Here is an 18,437-nt window from a genome sequence, read left to right as displayed (position 1 = left end):
AAATAATGAAGAGGGTGCGTAAAGAGTGAAAATAATTTTTTTTAAAGATATGGGAAAGTAAAAATAAAGAAAAAATATTTTTTTTTCAATTATCTGACATGTCATCGATGTGGCACCGAGGTGTCACTTAGGTGGCACGCGTGCACTTCACCCATGAGCATGAAACTGGTATTGTATATGTAAGGTATTATTAAATTCACTTGCAATAAGATTAGGGGGTAAATAATTACCCATAAAGTTAAAGTGATAAAATAAGTTATGTTGCCAAGTTCAGGGAGGATTTTATGTATTTTCCCATTCTTTTATTATTAGAAAGTTAAAATATTAAATTATTTATACTTGTATAATCATATTAGAAGTTTTATTTTCTATGAGTTTCCTTAATCATGTTTGTAATTATTTCAAATTATTGATGTACTTTTATAATTTTGTGTTATTATTTTATTATTATACTATTAAAAATTTAAAGATCCATAGGGCTTAGACCCCATGTCTCGGGGCTTACGCCTCGCCCTATACTAAGTAAAACGCTCCGTCTCACGCCCCTGCCTTTTAAAACACTGGTTCTACCTTTTTCAAAAACATTAACTCTCTAAATAAATTGAGGGTATAATAGATAAAAAAAATATTATTTTTTCTTTTTATCAAAAATGATAAGTAAAAAGGGACAAGTGAAATGTCAAAATTGAACAAGTAAAAATGAACAAAGGGAGTATAGAATAATTACTTTTAGAAAGATGATCAACTAATATATGATCGAGTGAATTATTAAAATTTAATGATAAATAATGGACTTGTGAGGGAAAAATATGGACCTCATATAAAAGATGAGGTATTTGAAAAGGTGGACTTCATTTAATGAGCTTTTCAACAAACTTAAGGGACAGCAGTCAATTTGTTCCTTGATAATTTATCAAAGGCTTTCAATAGACAAAGAATCTGTCAGTATCCAATAATATCCTCAACAACAGATAAACTCATCTTTTTTTAAAAAAAAAAAAATATTAAAAAAATGCATCAAGAAAACTCAAATTCTTGAAAAAAAGCATTTCTCTGTCTGTATGGGTGTGCAATTGAGATTGAACCCTTGTTCTTCATCTTCAGCTGCAACTTCTCCTTCAACTTTCCATAATGGGACACCATATTTCTGCAAAAAGTTTAACTTTTTACCATTTAGAACCCAACCCCTCAATTGGGTATCTGGAATTTACTCAAGAATCCAACCAAGAAAGCATTTTGAAGTCTTTTCCTCAAATGGGTTTCCACTTAATGCTGTGTCTGTGCAAGATGGTGAGTTTGTTCTTCATTTGAAGAAAAAAAAATGTAATCTTTAACATTTTTCATGCTCAGTTTTACATTCTTTTCTAATGGTGTTACAAGTGTCTTCCAAGTGATTGATGTATTGCTTATCATAATTGATTGTGTAATTTGGTATACTATGGTTTTGTAGGTTCACTTACTTTTGATACTTAACTTGCCCTGTACCCATTGCTGGAATTCTTGTCTTGATATGCTGGTAAAGGTGCTAGTCTTGGAATAGAAACAGTTCGAATTTAGTTCAAAATTAGTGGATGTATTCAAATTTCAAACTGAGTTATGTACTGTACTAAATTATCCCACAAGCTAACTTCCTTACCATTTGAATTGGATCCATAAATTAAAGAGAAAAAAAACAGTCATGATCTTTGTAGAATTGTAGTAAAAGATTTTTTTGAGGTTTTTGAAACCTCTTGTAGGTGTTCTTTTGCTTTTTGATTGTAGATTATAATGGATGATACTGAAATTTTAGTTCTAGATGATAGTTCACATCCATCCACGAACTGCGGTTTGTTCTTTACATCTTTTTCTGCTTCTATCTCCTTATCTGACGTGTATGTATATATGTTGGGCTTCAAAATCAATGCCAGTACAAGTGCCTTTGACAGAGTTAGGAAGTGGAGATACCACTGTCAGCATAACTGTTATTGGAGCTTCAGGTGACCTAGCCAAGAAGAAGATTTTTCCAGCTTTATTTGCTCTTTTCTATGAAGATTGTCTGCCTGAGGTTAAATTTCATATCTCTAACTGTATATTGTTATCTACTAATCATGCTCAAAAACAACTTGAGCTTAGGTTAATTAGCAGACACATTTTAACCATCCTGGAAGATTCAGCAGTAGCTCATGATGTGTCTTTGTTTGTACATTTCAGAATTTTGTAGTTTTTGGCTACTCACGAACAAAATTGAGTGATGAAGAGCTGAGAAATATGATCAGTACAACCTTAACTTGTCGAATTGATAAGAGGTATGTCATTATGTGAAATTACTTTTAACATGCAATATTTTCATGTTTATAGTTTTGGAGCTGATGGAATCCATGTGAATGAGGATTTGCAGAGAGAATTGCGATGCCAAAATGGAGCATTTTCTGGAAAGATGCTTTTATCATTCGGGTCAGTACAATTCTGAGGATGATTTTGCAGAACTGGATTACAAATTAAAGGAAAAGGAGGTAATGCATGTGCTGTACTTATTTCTACCCATTGCTAAGCATTGACGGAAACATATCTACCTGAATGAGCATATGCGTGACACTTCTCATAAGAACTTCCAAAAACTCGGGGTGGTAAAGTTATGGAAATATTAATGAGATAACTTTATGTGGAAGCCTGTGCACTGTCTGCAGTCCATTTTTGCATGTCTACAAGAAACTATAGCAGTTTATTAGATGTCATCTTCTTAGCTGTATCAGTAACCAATCATCTTTATTAGTTTAATATTTTTCTCATACCTTGAAGGCAACTTCCTGTTGCTCCAAGGAGTAAGGTACATAATTCTCATATAAGAGATGGAACATATTATAGGCATGATGCGACATTAGTGGTTTCTCTGATGTTTAAAATATTTTTGGCAAGATATTCGGAGAGATTATCTTGTGCCGTGAAGTTTGAGTTAAAAAGCCTTTCAGGTAAAGATGGTCAGGTTGACATAGATATCATTCTGCAATGATGTTATGGCGTAAGCCCGAATAAGATTTATGATGACATAGTGTCTCAATGTAAGATGATTAAATGAAGGATTCTTAATGGTTTGATGCTAGTCAATTAAGTAGGAGATTACAGATGACTGAAAATACATGGATCAAGTGAAAGCTCCATCTGGGACAAGAATTGATGCATTCTCCCTTAATACAAAATTTGATTTTGGAGGAAAACTAGGATGAATTTTTTTTCGAACTTCGGAAAAGTCTGAACTATGGGAAATATGTAAAAATCCTTACTAGGGAAATATGCATATAATATACCTACATATGCACGGCATAAGAAATTCAGACCTTACTTTCCTTGGTTGACTGACCCTACTTTGATTAACCCCTACAATACTTTTAAGCTGAAGAATCCAGAATTTCCCAGAATGAGACTCCTATTAGTATTTCCATCTAAAGAAGTGACAAGAGAGTTACAGGGGAACTTACACAACTTCTCTTAGTTCAATATGCTAATCAACTATTAGTAAAAGTTACACCATTTGCATATGTAAGATGATAAATAAGAATTCTCTCACTTTGTTTACTGTTGTGATGGTGTACTTAAGAATTCGTTGTTCCTAGCTTTTGCACATTATGTCATTACATGTACGCACTTCTCTTGAAGCATACATAGAGAAGCAAAGAGCTGGTTATGTGTTACTTATACTTCATTATGGACTGTAAATCTTAAAAGTTTGGCAGGATAATGTATTTGTCTAATAATAATTTTATGAATAACTACCTAGGTTCTTAATTTAGATGAAATGATAGACCAAAAAAAAGAACCCCAAGTATACATGTTATACTTATCGTTTCTTGGGGTTTGAGGGGTAAAAGTTAGTCTCTGTTTGATACTTTGATGCAGTTTATGCCACATTTTACTGTTCTTTACTTAAGAATCCTAAACTGTTACTGATGAATGATAAAAATCTAATTGTGAGTGCTGATCATATGATTACATTCTAGGGTTGTAGGGTTTCTAATAGGTTGTTTTACTTATCAATACCTCCAAATATATTCGTGGATGTGGTGCGATGTGCAAGTCTTAAAGCTTCTTCAACAAGTGGGTGGACAAGGGTCATTGTTGAGAAACCATTTGGTCGTGATTTAGAATCATCTAGTGAGCTGACCAGATCCCTAAAGAAGTACCTAACTGAGGAGCAAATTTTCCGGTTAGATTAACTGCATTTCTTTGCGAGTTACCTTGTGGATATAACATGGGTTGAAGTTTTCTTATGCTAGTTTTTTTTTTCTTCTCAGAATTGACCATTACTTGGGAAAAGAACTTGTTGAGAATCTCTCAGTTCTTCGGTTCTCGAATCTTGTCTTTGAGCCTCTTTGGTCCAGAAACTACATCCGCAATGTCCAATTTATATTTTCCGAAGATTTTGGTACCGAGGGACGAGGAGGGTGAGGCTCATTACTCTGCCGCTGATACTTAAAAAGTAGTATTCTGTTGGAGTTGGATCTCAAACTTGCTACTCTTTTGTCTCAGGTACTTTGACCACTACGGCATCATCCGTGATATTATGCAAAATCATCTCCTTCAAATATTAGCATTGTTTGCTATGGAAACACCTGTCAGCTTGGATGCTGAGGACATCAGAAATGAGAAGGTATGCACATTTATGCCACAAATTATTCTCATAAATCCTGCATTACTTAAATCCTCCAAGACAATATGATTAAAAATAGAGAAAATATATTAAAACATGGTCCATAATTCGAGTCTGTCTGTGATTCAGGTTAAAGTTTTAAGGTCAATGAGGCCATTGCAACTTGAAAATGTTGTTCTTGGACAGTATAAGGGTCATAGCAAGGGTGCTAAATCATATCCAGCTTACACAGATGATCCAACTGTACCAAATGGCAGTATCACTCCAACATTTTCTGCTGCTGCACTCTTCATTGATAATGCACGTTGGGACGGGGTTCCTTTCCTCATGAAAGCAGGAAAAGCTCTCCATACGAAGAGGTTGGTGGATTGTCGTTTTCTCCATAATGATATTTTCAGGTATATATCCTGATTGCCATAAAATGATTGGAGATTCTGTTATACTAAAACTGCAGGGCAGAGATCAGGGTCCAGTTCAGACATGTTCCCGGAAATTTGTACAAAAGGAACTTTGGAACTGACATGGATAAAGCAACCAATGAGCTAGTTCTGCGCCTACAACCTGATGAAGCCATATATCTGAAAATTAACAACAAGGTCCCTGGTCTTGGGATGAGACTTGACCGGAGTGACCTTAATCTTCTTTATAAAGCAAAGTAAGAGACTCCTGCTGAACTAGAGTTAGTAACAGCTTATGGGTGTGTTCGGTAATGGATTTTTTCATGTTTGGTTTCAAAACATTTTCTCTAGAAAACAATTTCCTTAAAAATAAGGAAAATGACTTCCCTAATAGAAGTAGAGAAAACAAGTTCCATAAATGATATTCCAAGTTCATTGTCTCCTTTCCAAGATCCTAACTCCCACCCCTTGATCATCCCACCCTGCGCCACTCCCGAACCCCACTTCCCACCCCTGTTTTGCTAGATTTTATATAAATGTTTTTGGTATAGTGTTTTCTTACTTAACTGAGCCCTAGAAAATAAGTGAGAAACCAACTTTTTTTCCCAAGAAAACGTTTTCCTTTGTACCGAATACACCCTATGACAGCAAAAGTTTTCTTGTAGTTCACCATTGCCCTTGTTTGTTCTACGACTAGGATGCTTTCAGGAATGGATGACATACATCTGGTGTAGCACCACAAATATAATTTTCACCGCATTATCTGATATAGAGCCAGAGGAATATTATTAATAACATGTTTCTCGCTGTTCTTTCACTGGGATATTTAAGAACTATGAAGCTGACACTTCTCCTTATGTAAATTAGAAAGCATGGACAGTGGACATTATTAGTTTATAGAAGAATTGCCAGGATTACGAATTTAATCTACCTCGCTTACCAACGTTATGTATGATGGATGACTTATCTGACTGACTAATTTATGATTAACACGATCATGATAAACATTTACATTGACTTCAATGGGTCGTTTTTTTGTGAAGGTATCGAGGTGAAATACCAGATGCATATGAGCGGCTTTTGTTAGATGCAATAGAAGGAGAGCGAAGATTGTTCATAAGAAGCGATGAACTTGATGCTGCATGGGCTCTATTTACACCGTTGCTGAAGGAGCTGGAAGAGAAGAAGATTGCACCAGAGCTTTATCCATACGGAAGTAGGGGGCCAGTGGGAGCACATTATCTAGCTGCAAAGCACAACGTTCGTTGGGGAGATCTATCTGGTGATGATTGATTGTATGTGAGATCTTCTTGAGGAGTACTATGAAATGGAGGAAATCTCTAATTTCCTCACAAAGGGGGACAATTGATATTCATTTAGTTTTATAGGAATTGATCTACTTGCTGTTTCAGCTCATCAAGAATGCAAAAATTATGGACAACTTGGAACTGTTGTCAGCAATTGTTGTATAGCTAGCTTGTCTATTTTGTTAAGAAAATACTCATGCTTTATGCTTCTTGTTGTGTTACATCCTGGGCAATATTTTGCTAATGACTAATAATATACCCTACTCTTCAATTTTACTTCTTACTTCGTTTGATTTGTTTATCTTGCTATATTTTTGTCGTCGTTATTTTCTTGTTTGTCTTGCTTTTATTACACTTTGATCTTTTGAGCTGAGGGGCTCTGGAAACCTCTACGTACCCCACAAAGGTAGGGGTAAAGTTTCTGTACATCTTACTCTCTGCAGATTCCTGCCACTTGTGGGATTACATTAGCTATGTTATTGTTGTATTCTGATTGTTTTTCTATTTTCATTATTTTTTATTTTTTGGCAGATGAAGAAGCTTATAAGTTGTTAGGGTAACATAAAAATACTCTTAAGCACTTATTTTTAAGTTTAAAAGACAAAAATAAGTCAACAATTCTAACTTATACATTGAAAACTATAGGCCCATCTAAACAAACTCTTAATTGGTATAACATGATAGTATAAGATAATTACATATTGCAAACTCACTAATTTAACTCTTATTTGGGCCAGCCAAATGAAAATGCCTGGGGTACAGTGATTTTTGCACGGGCTGTTTGTAGCATAGGTATAATTATCATTTTTAATTGACATTCAGCATATTAATTATATACTACTCATGACTCCACTTCATTTTGTTTTCAGAGATTTACTTCACATAGTAAAAAAAATAAATTAGAAATCTATGATCTTAAATATGTCAAAATATTTATTCGTCTATATAACTTTTGAAACTTATAGTTTTAAGACGAGAGTGAGTTGCTCGAATGGTAAGCACCCCTTACTTTTAAGCCGAAGATTGCGAGTTCGAATCACCAAGGGAGCAAAAGGGGTGGGAGCTCCTACGGAAGGTAAAAAAAAAAAAAAAAAACTTATAGTTTTAATAACATATCATAACATGCATTTGTGTGAGTGCAATAAAAGTTTCTCATGAAGAACGTGATATTTTTCTTTCGAATACAATGATACAATTAATCTATAATAATTTTGAAAAGCTAAAACATGAACATGACATAAATGGCCAAAAACAAAGAGGAAACAAGTCCTACATATCATTGTTTAATTCCTACATAAAAAGGCAAGTCCTTAATTAAACCCTACTTAGCCTTGTTTAATTGTTTTCTACTATACCAATTAGGAAACTCCAATGTCCTAATTAATATTAAGTAATCCCCATATTAATTAATTATTGAGCCCCAAAATCCCACAAATGAATTGTACCATCACTAGAACAAGCAACTATATGCCTTTCATTTGCATGCATGGCATTTACTTCCCCTATTCTTTCCCTTAAACTATAAAGATACACTCCATTTTCTACTTCCCAAACCCTAATAACCTCTCCCACACACATTACACCATATCCACTACTATTCATGCTTCCAACCACCCCCCGTCGCGACGTGCCTCGCACGTTAAACCTACACGATTCATCCAAATCCTCAGTCCGACGGACGGTGGCAACACCCCGTCCATCCACCACCACGAGCGACTTGCTCGTGGCTTCGAAAGATCCTACAATGAGCTCTTGTTGGAAGGATCTTTCTTGGAGGATCAACCCTTGGTTATGTAAGTCTATAACAACGAGTCGTGGGCCGGTACATGCCACAGCAGTGTCATGGGCTGTGACATAGACTCGGCCAACGAGGTCGGTTAACTCGGTTAGAAGGTGCCAACCGGTTACTGCCTCGGGATCGGTTAAATCGCCTTCGGCGAAGATTAGTTGCTCCGTTTCACTATTCCATACGTGAAATGCCCGACCCGGTACACCTGAAATATTTGTCCAAAGAAAAGAAGACATTTTAATTTAGTAAACATAATAAAAATTGGATCACGCTACAAATTATCGTAATTTATGAAAATCCTAATTGATTTTAGCAATTATCATCATGGTAGAGTAATGATGAGAAATTAATATTGGTAATTATTCTTTATAGTAATTCAGCCCAACTAATTTAACGTTAGACGCTGACTAAATTACATTCAAAAAGTTAATAAACTTCAAAGTTCTGCTTTGATGGATGGGAAAATGGTCATATTGTACTTTTTACTCTTAGAAAATTGTTATACTTATCTTCGTTATATTTTTTTGTTATATTTGCTCCTACCATCCAACGTTGAGTTCATATTTACCTTTCAAACTATTAATTAAGTTCCATATAACCCCATATATTATTCTACGTAACTCCTACGTGACACCTACATAGATATTAATTTTCTTTAATTTAATTTTTTTACTCATCCCTAGACCCCAATACTATAAAAGCCGGGTTGAGAAAGCTTATTTTCTAAGAGTACAAACACAAATCCCCTATAATAGAAGTTATTTTACTCTAAAAACTACTCCTCCACCCATTTTTAGTTATTTACTGTACATCTATTTTCACTTGTTCTTTAAAAATTATAGATAATTTATCATTTTTATTCAAGGCCCACAATATATTATACTTCGTCCCAATTTATACGATTTACTTTTCTTTTAGTCAATCTCAAATAAATAATATATTTCTATATTTAGTAACAATTCAACTTTACAATACTCATTTTATCCCTAATGAAATTATAGTCATACAAACATATATCGCCTATTTTAGAATACAAATATTAAAAGTGTTTTTTCTTTCTTAAACTCCATGTGAAGTCAAACTAGATAGCGTGAAGGGATTAGTAAAAACTAAAATACTTTTGTTGTTTTGTTTTTTCCTAAAAAGGAAACATTGGTCAAGGAAAAATTAAGCCTCCTTTAAGAAATCTTCCCGTCCGATCTCAAAAGCAAATTATTATGTTACACTTTTAGCATCATAATAACCGACATTCTTTCATAATTAGTTAGTTGGTCAATATATTTGACTTGTTTATCTCTAACGACTCCATTTTAAATATTTTATAATAAATAATCAATTAACCTTTCTAATTTGAATACATACAAAAGTCAACTGTTAGCAACTGCCGTACATAAGACACTATGTCATTATTAGTCCAATTTATTAAATTTTATGTCAAGTTAAATTACGCTAAAAAAATAAAATAGTAAGGCAAGTTATGAATAAAATCACCTGCATAAAGGCCGACCCACCACCGGTCACGACCGGTGAAATCCACCAAAGCGCCGTCATTCACCACATCTCCTAAATGTGCACGGCGAGGTGGATCAGCATCTGCCCCACCGATCACCACCACATGTATATCACCATCCAATGACGCAAACACAAGTTTCTCATCCGACAAAATAATTCCCGAAATAGCCCTAGAATACCGGCCGAGCCGGTCACGTTGTTGCGGATGATATGTAGACAAATGAGCCCTAGATGGTAGATGAAACAATTGAACCGATCCATCGGAGAATCCGGCAGCTAAATGGCGATCAGATAACGCGATACGCCGACAAGAGAGACCATCGTTGTTATCGTCGTTATTGTTTGCTGGTACAAAATGGAGAGTACGGTATACGTATCTACGGTGACGGAAATTATTGGAAGTACGGTGCCAATATACGTATTCGTCGTGCCATGTTGGACGGAGAAGATGGCGGCGGTTCCATATACGGTTGCTCAAGTTTTGCCATAGAAGATCGGACCGGGACACTGCTCTCCATGTTGAACAAACCTGGAAAATATTGTTGTACCAAAATTAGAATACGTTAAGAAATAATACGTAATGTAACAATATTTTATGATACGTTACTAAAAAAAGTCAGACAACTTTTGAAGTTTATGACGTTTAAACTTGTATAAGCTACTCCCTCTATTTCTAATTTCAAGATTCAAATAATTTTATCTTTGGAGTAATTTTTTATATATCTTTTAAATATTTTTGAATTGTTAATTATTGTGACTTACAATACTTTTTACGTAGTTTACAAATATATAAAATTTAATTCAAAAAGTTGAAGATTTCATGCGCAAACTCCATGTCAAACTTAAAATGCTTGAATTTTGAAAAACGAAATGTATCATATAAATTGGGACAGAGGAATATTTTTGTTACAATTTTAAAAAGTACGTACGAATACGATACATAAATTAAAACATAATGAAAAGTATTTCATGGCTTCTCTTTACAATATTTTGTTTCATTTCATGCATAAACTAATACATAGTGAAACATATATACCTAAGCAATAAACAAAATATTAGTTTTATTATATCATTCAAGTAAATAGTACTTTCTAATGAACGTAGAATAGGCATAAAATAATAAATTGTCTTTTGATTTTCTAAGTTGGATAAATAAAATTAAATATCTATATTTAATATAGTGAACAAGTAAATATGGAAGGAGAGATTACATACTACTCCCTCTGTCCCAATTTATGTGACTCACTTTCATTTTTAGTCGGTCTCAAAAAAAATGACACATTTTTATATAAAGTAACAATCTAACTATAAAATATTTATTTTACCCTTAATGAAATGATTTACAACCACACAAATTTTTATCATTCATTGTGGATCACAAGTTTTAAAAGTCGTCCTTTCTTTCTTAAATTTCGTATCGAGTCAGAGTACCTCATATAAAATGGGACGGAGGGAGTAATTAATTGGTACTTGTCACCTGTAACAAAGCTACTATAGATCAATATCAGCTATATATTGCACCTACACCAACACAGTGAGAAGTCTAAAAAGTGTAGCTAATGGCATGTCCATCTCAAATTATTAAAAAGAAACAAAAATTGTTTTCAAAATCCAAGCGTTTTCAAGCAGAGAGGCATGCATGCATGCAGGGTCACAGCTAGAAAAAGACATGATGCTAATTCATGTTGAGACAAATTATGTATTAAGTTAAGATAAGGTTAATATTTGTGGAAGTAATGGCGTAGTCAGAATTTTAGATAGCTAATGTCACTGTTTGATAAGTCAAACTACAGGAGAATTTCATATATTTGAAGTTTACAAGTTTAAAATGTCAATAAATTCATAACTCAAATTAAATATCATACACTTTTGGCTCAAATTATATGATTCATTTTTTAGTCAGTTTTAAAAAGAATGATATATTTATATATTTAATAGTAATAATTTAAATTCAAATTGTTGAATATATTTTAGTGAAAACATTTAATTTATAGTCACATAAATGACATAATACATAAATGTGCCTTTTAATTTGGTCTCGTTTTACATTTATGCCCTCAAACTTTTAGTGTACACAAGTAAACAATTAAAATTTGAAAATGTTGAACAAGTAGACACATGAATCTTATGTAGCACAATACACGTAGGATATAAATTATCATGTAAAATTCTACGTAGGACATGTGTGTCTATTTGTTTAACTTCGTATAAATTTAAGTGTACTTGTACACATCTAAAATTGAAAAATATAAATATAAAATGAAGCTAAGTTAAAAGGCATATTTATGTACTATTTTTTTTTTGACAAAGGTAACAGTCATATTTATGTACTATACTCACACAAATATGTATAACTTATTCTAAATAACAATTTCAAAAGTCTATCTTTATTAAACTCTAGATCAAATTAAACTACATAATGTAAATTAAAACGAAACATATTAGCTTAGAAGAAGGTTAGGGAAAGTACAAAACAGCCCCTCATGGCAGGCACGCCCCCAACACATGGGAAACGATATATTCCTTCACGTGATATGCCCATAACATGTGTGTAATCAAAACAATATTATTTTGTTTATTTTAAAAAGAATGATCTAGTTCGACTTGACACGAAGTTTTAAAAAGTAAATAAATCTTTTCAATCTTCTCATTCTAAATTAAAATTATGTCAAGTGTATTAAAATATTCTTTAATCTTGTTATCTTAAACATGAAATTAAAATATTTTGTTAAAAAAAGAAAAGATCATTTTTTTAAAATGGAGCGAGTAATTAAAACTTATAAGAAGTCTAATTTACAGTTAGTTATTTTGTAGTAATATTGAACTGTCATTCCTTTTAATTGGAAGAAAAGGAATATAAAAAATGAGTGCTATTTGAAGAAAAGGTATCTTGTAAGAAGAAAAATAGTTGTAAATTTATTGCATGATTAGAATAAAAGGAAAGGCATGCAGTGATAGTCAGAAGATAAAAAAGAGTAGGAAAATAGTAGGCTATTTATTACTAGTAATTAGGTACTCATCATACCTAGCTACTATCAATATCAAGGGGAAAGAAACGAAGAAGATAACTACTCCATCACATCTCATGTCAGTGATAAATATTGTGAAATTAAATACTTTCTCTGTTTCAATTTATATGAGTTAATTAATTTGATTTGATACAAAGTTTCAGAAAGAAAAAAAAAGATTTAAAATTTTTTTGATTTAAAATAAGTTATAAATATTTGTGTGACTATAAATAATTTTATTAAGTTTTGAATTTAACTCATACCTCAAAAGTTAGCTTAAAGAAAAAAAAACTCTTCAAGTTTTGTCATCTCACTAATCATCAATGTAAGAATTTTTATCATTCTTTCAACATCCTACCTCACGCCTAATGCGTAACATTTAAATGGTGTTTGAATTGACTTAAAAGTTGATCAAACCTACTTTTAAGTTAGTATTTTACTTTTGAAAGTGTTTGATAAATATAAAAAATAATTTAAAATAAGTTAGAAAGTATTTGATAAGGTAAAAAATGGCTTAAAATAAATCAAAAACTAAAATTAAGTCTCCATTACTTTTTATTTTTTTTACTTAAAAGTCATTCAATTTGACTTTTTATTTTCGACTTAAAAGCTACCTTTTAAAGTCTGTCCAAACGGGCTCTTAGTGCATGGATAATTTTAAGTTCGAGAGCTCAATATTGAGTAAGATGAATCATGCTCTATTATCATGTAAAATTAGATTTTTGCGATGTAAAATTAGAATTTGCGACTAACTCACTCTAACTAGCTCTAAGGAAGGAAAAGTGTCTTGAATCATACAAGGAATTCAGTAATCGCATTAACCATCAATACAAAAGTTTTTGTATTTTTCAAAAAAAAAAACAGTTTTTGAAGTTTTCTGAATTTCAAACTTCTGACAATTTTATGTCTAAATAATTTTTGAAAATACTAATAATACAAAAAAAAATAAAAAAATAAAAATAAATAAATAAAAATATATATATATATATATATTTCAAAAAAAAAAACAGTTTTTGAAGTTTTCTGAATTTCAAACTTCTGACAATTTTATGTCTAAATAATTTTTGAAAATACTAATACTACAAAAAATAAATAAATAAATAATATATATATATATATATATATATAAAGATGAATAGACACATCTCCTTTTTTTCTCTTTCATTTCCAAGAAAAGGTTACTGTCTCTCCACACTCCTTCAGCTTTTATTTTAAAATACACTCAACTCCCATCACTGGCAATTCAAAATTTTAAATTTATTATTTTTAGTAATATATACTTAATATATTTTAAAAATAAATAAGAAACTTAAACAAAAATCATTAAGTTCTATCGATCCTGGAACTTCAATGATAGATTTATCCTTACTTGAATTTAGTTAAAGTCTCTTTACTCTTAATTAAAAATTAAGAATTCTAAGAATAGAACTATAACTACAGATAAGCTTTTGATAAAGAAAGTTAATATATATGCTTAATTATCAATTTCTCTTTTACAAATTGAAATTAATCAGGCCTATAATATGAAATTGTCAGAGAAAAGTAATTGTACTATTTTGACAAGGAGAAAGAAGATCATGTTTCTTGTTAAAGAAAGAGGATATATTTATTATTAATAAAAAAATTGTGTTATAAAATATATATTCCATTTGAAACATATATACTTATTGAAATATTGAAAAGCTTTCTAATATTTCATATGAAAATATTATTATTATTTTTTCTAAGAAATTTCAATAAAAATAGTGTAGTAATTTTTAATAGTGAAAAGGATATTATAAGATATACAAGTATTTATTCTAGTATTATTGTTATAATTATTATCATATATGGATAAGGTTGGAGGAAGAGGGGGCAGAAATTGACAACTGGAAAGACTTATTTTACACATGACACAAGGAATGCGCAAGGCATGCTTGCCTTTTTTAATAAATTAATTTCACTTAATATATAGTCGGAATAAATATCGATAAACTTAAAATTAATATGATTCTTTACGTGTATATTTTAATTAAGTCGTGTACCTATTAAACACTTGTAGACATGTATTAGGGCTCAAGTGAATCAGTTGAACACTTGTTTCACTATAATTCAAACTTTCAAAGTACGTATATTACACTTGACATTGGCATGACAGACGAAAAAAAAAATGAAGACATATGTTATTTTTGAGTTTTTTTTTTTTTTTTTAAATAATGGATATCAATCCCTTAATCCTTAAGTAAGTCTATTGTATGAGTTTGAATCAATCAAATCAAATTTACGAATTCTGAATATCAAATGATTTAACCCTTCAAAATACAATAAAAAGGGACTTCATTTTCTAAAAATTCAGGATCTTTATTATCTGAGCAACTCTTTCTTATTAAATAAAAGGGATCTTTAATTTACTTGTGTTATACAAGTTTATCACAGAGAATTATTATTATTATATGTTGTTAATTAGCTGTACTGACAAGTATACAAATAAAGAATCTGTAACAAGCTCTTCATTTCAATTCATACTATACCATACTAGATATGTAAACAGATCTGATAGTAACAGTTTTCATTGGAAACCAACCAATAAACAATTAATGCCCTATTATTCACAAAAAAAAAAACAAAATACTCAAATAATTACTCTATCATAATTACAAAATGAATCAAGAGTATATAATACATTTTAATAAATAATTACTGATTTCAGCAATATTTTATATTTATTATCATTTATAGCAATACTATGTTAAATCTGCAATATGTATTAAAAGTGAATTATGTATGTAATAATTATAATTGTTTTTAAATGTATTATACTTGTTTGGTAAGAAATTGACACATTATATTAAAATGTGTAAAAAAATATATTATCCATCAATAAAATTTGTATTATATGTGATTTATAAATTGTTCTCTATAATATGCTATAGAGAACAAGTGAAAAAAAAAAATTATTACTATAAATAATAAATATTTTCTTCATTATGTTATATTTACGTATGTTTCCCTATATAATGCTTAGATTTGGTAGGTAAATTCTGAAAAAAAGTAACCTCTATTATTTATTTTTCCCCTTAAGCTACCTACCAAATAGAGAATAATACCCAGAAAACATATGATATAACCCAATGGATAATACTCATGAAAAGCCATATATATCATCAGCCGGTTTCATATGGAGATTAAATTATTTCGAGATTATTCTATTTGAAAGGTGAGATAAAATAATGTCAAGTTTTATATGAGATAAGATGGGATATCTAAGATTACTAATTTGATTAATAATATAAATTTATCGTAAAATATCTCATCTTATCACATGTATCTATATAACCGAAAAAGACAAGTCACATATTTAGTTAATTACATATAAATATTTTTAATCCACGCCTTTAACTAAGTATACAAAGTTAAATTTGTACTTATTAGTAATGATGTCAATAAAAAGGAGGACTCAACGGTCTCCTTCGACATCTTTTTAGAGTAATATATAGGAGTACAAGCTAGTGCTATATATGGGCAAATAAAAAAAAGTGCATTTAATAATGGAGTGATATATATATATTATGTATATATCTTTAGAAAGTTGAGTCAAAAAAGTTGTAGGGATTTCTAATATCTAGAGCTAAAAAAGGATCATGCAATGAAAAGGAAAGGAATTCAAATTTTAACCAAAAGAACTTTTTTGGCATAGATACAACAAAATCCTAGAAAACGACTGTCCAAAGAAAAGACAAACCTTAGGTCAAGACTCTTTTAAAATATCGATTTGCGAACGTAATATTTTTTTCATTTCAATTTATTTATTGATATTCATTTTTTTTATATTTTAAAAATATTTTGAATTGTTAATTATTGTGACTTATAATTTTTGATGTACTAGTTTTAAAATATGTAAAATTTGAAATCTGAATAAAAACACATAAATTGAGCAAGAAGAGTACATCATCCCTACTTAAATTGTGGCTCATTCTTTTTAGCGACCGATTATTATCAAATAATTTTATTAGATGTGAATTTATGTTATGTATTATTTTTTAAAAATTCAATATAAATATAATAGTATTTTTTATATTCTAATTTATGTGATATATCTGTCTTAAAAATACTGTCATCTTTTTATTATTGAAAATAGGGTCCCTTGCAAATATATAATTAAACTTAAAAATTATGTTTTTATTCATAATGATATGATTTATAGTTAGATAAATGATCAAATAACATTTTAAATCATAAATTTTAAAAGTCATTTTCTTCTTTTTTTTAATTTTGTGTCAAGTCAAATGGTATCACGTAAATTGAGATGAAGGGAATGATATTTTAGGGAGTCGATGAAGCAATAAGAGATATATGTTTCTGACCAACAAAAATTGTGGTGAAGTGATAAATACTCATTTTGGGTTCGAGTCCACTTGGTACAAAGTCACCTTTATTAGATAGTGTTTTACCCTTCGATATGAAACTTTCCAATGTAAATTTAAATTTAGTCAAATTTTAATATAAATACAATATGCGGATAAAAAAAAAAGAGAAAGAAAAGAGATATATGTTGGTGGGCTAATTAGACAGAGCAGTTTCTGATGTACAAGTACAGCTAGCTAATAGAGTTCCTCAAAAGACTTTTTTTCTGCTGCTAAAATTCGTCATCCTAATGCCAGTCATAACAGGTTACTTTCAACATTTCATTTATATGCACTGATCATACTTTTTCAGAAATAGTATTATTTAATGCAATTTTATCTCTAATATTTTTTATATACTATACTATAATCTATAATCTATACCTATTATTTATTTATTGATCACGGGTTCCATTTGACCAAACTATATAATACTCATTATCTTACAAAATCATTATATTATCTCTAATACAAACATACTTGATTACGCCTGACCAATTACTCAAAACCCCATTATTAATTTCATAATAATGTACCTTAGCTTAATTCACAACTCAAGGGCCGAGTTACAATATTCGATATTGATTTAAATAAATTTAATAAATTTTAAATTCTGAATTCATCTATAATATAAATACTAGTAATACATGTCATGTTATATACAACTTATTATACAATTTTATGGAGTAGCTATAATTATTATTATTATATCGATAATATATTAAATTCTAAAAATATCATATGGACAATGGAAGACCACACCAGACAGGGAAAACGAAGACAGGTATGTGTACCTGAAAAAGATTTGAGAGTGCTTGAGCAGCAGCAAGACGATTAATGGAACTAGAAGCATTAATAGCCATTTGTGTAGCCAATGCCTCCAAGAATGGCTCTGGCCAAACACCATTATTTCCTCCACCTCTACGTCGACGTCTCCGTCCTCCTCCAACTTCTTCTGAAGATGACATGATTAGATCGAGTAGTATGATCAAAATATAATTTTGATACTAAACCTCTTATTATAATTTGGAAATAAAAGTCAAACTGGTACACGAGTTTCTACTCCTGAACCCTGAACTCTGAACCCTATAGTAATCAATTGAGATTATAAAAAGTCGCAAAGAAGAATTTGAAGGGAGAACATGGTTCGGACCACATTCACAAGAAGATGAGAAGAGAACAATGTTGTATTGATTTATTCCATTCTACATGAACCTTTTCAGGTGGTTTTTTACATGTCCTTTATTTATTTAGTGACTTGATTCGCAGTTCGATAAAAAATAAGTTATTTATATATAATATTTGATAGTAGATAAAAAAAATAAAAATTATTCACGTATAAATTAGTATGATGTTTGGTTGACAAATTTAAAAACCCACATAATCAATACATGTAGTATAAGTTACGATATAATCT

The 18,437-nt window shown here is 30.6% G+C and overlaps 2 protein-coding genes across 2 annotated transcripts; one reads left to right on the top strand and one right to left on the bottom strand.

Annotated features, from left to right (window-relative positions):
• Positions 1-891: 891 nt before the first annotated feature.
• Positions 892-6,600, top strand: LOC125875958 (glucose-6-phosphate 1-dehydrogenase, chloroplastic). The gene is made up of 10 exons (XM_049557033.1): positions 892-1,290; positions 1,908-2,044; positions 2,191-2,285; positions 2,378-2,492; positions 3,975-4,180; positions 4,269-4,418; positions 4,504-4,624; positions 4,754-4,983; positions 5,079-5,279; positions 6,066-6,600. The coding sequence occupies exons 1-10, from the start codon at positions 1,062-1,064 to the stop codon at positions 6,313-6,315; spliced, it is 1,734 nt and encodes a 577-aa protein (XP_049412990.1). The 5' UTR covers positions 892-1,061; the 3' UTR covers positions 6,316-6,600.
• Positions 6,601-7,603: 1,003 nt separating this feature from the next.
• On the bottom strand, positions 7,604-17,988 carry LOC125876774 (transcriptional regulator STERILE APETALA-like). Its single transcript, XM_049558018.1, has 3 exons — positions 17,815-17,988; positions 9,610-10,159; positions 7,604-8,323 (listed from the first exon to the last, which is right to left on the bottom strand). The coding sequence occupies exons 1-3, from the start codon at positions 17,986-17,988 to the stop codon at positions 7,740-7,742; spliced, it is 1,308 nt and encodes a 435-aa protein (XP_049413975.1). The 3' UTR covers positions 7,604-7,739.
• Positions 17,989-18,437: the final 449 nt, after the last annotated feature.

Source organism: Solanum stenotomum, chromosome 9 (assembly GCF_019186545.1).
Source record: "Solanum stenotomum isolate F172 chromosome 9, ASM1918654v1, whole genome shotgun sequence".
NCBI classification, from domain to species: domain Eukaryota; kingdom Viridiplantae; phylum Streptophyta; class Magnoliopsida; order Solanales; family Solanaceae; genus Solanum; species Solanum stenotomum.
This window is presented reverse-complemented; position numbering and strand designations above follow the sequence as displayed.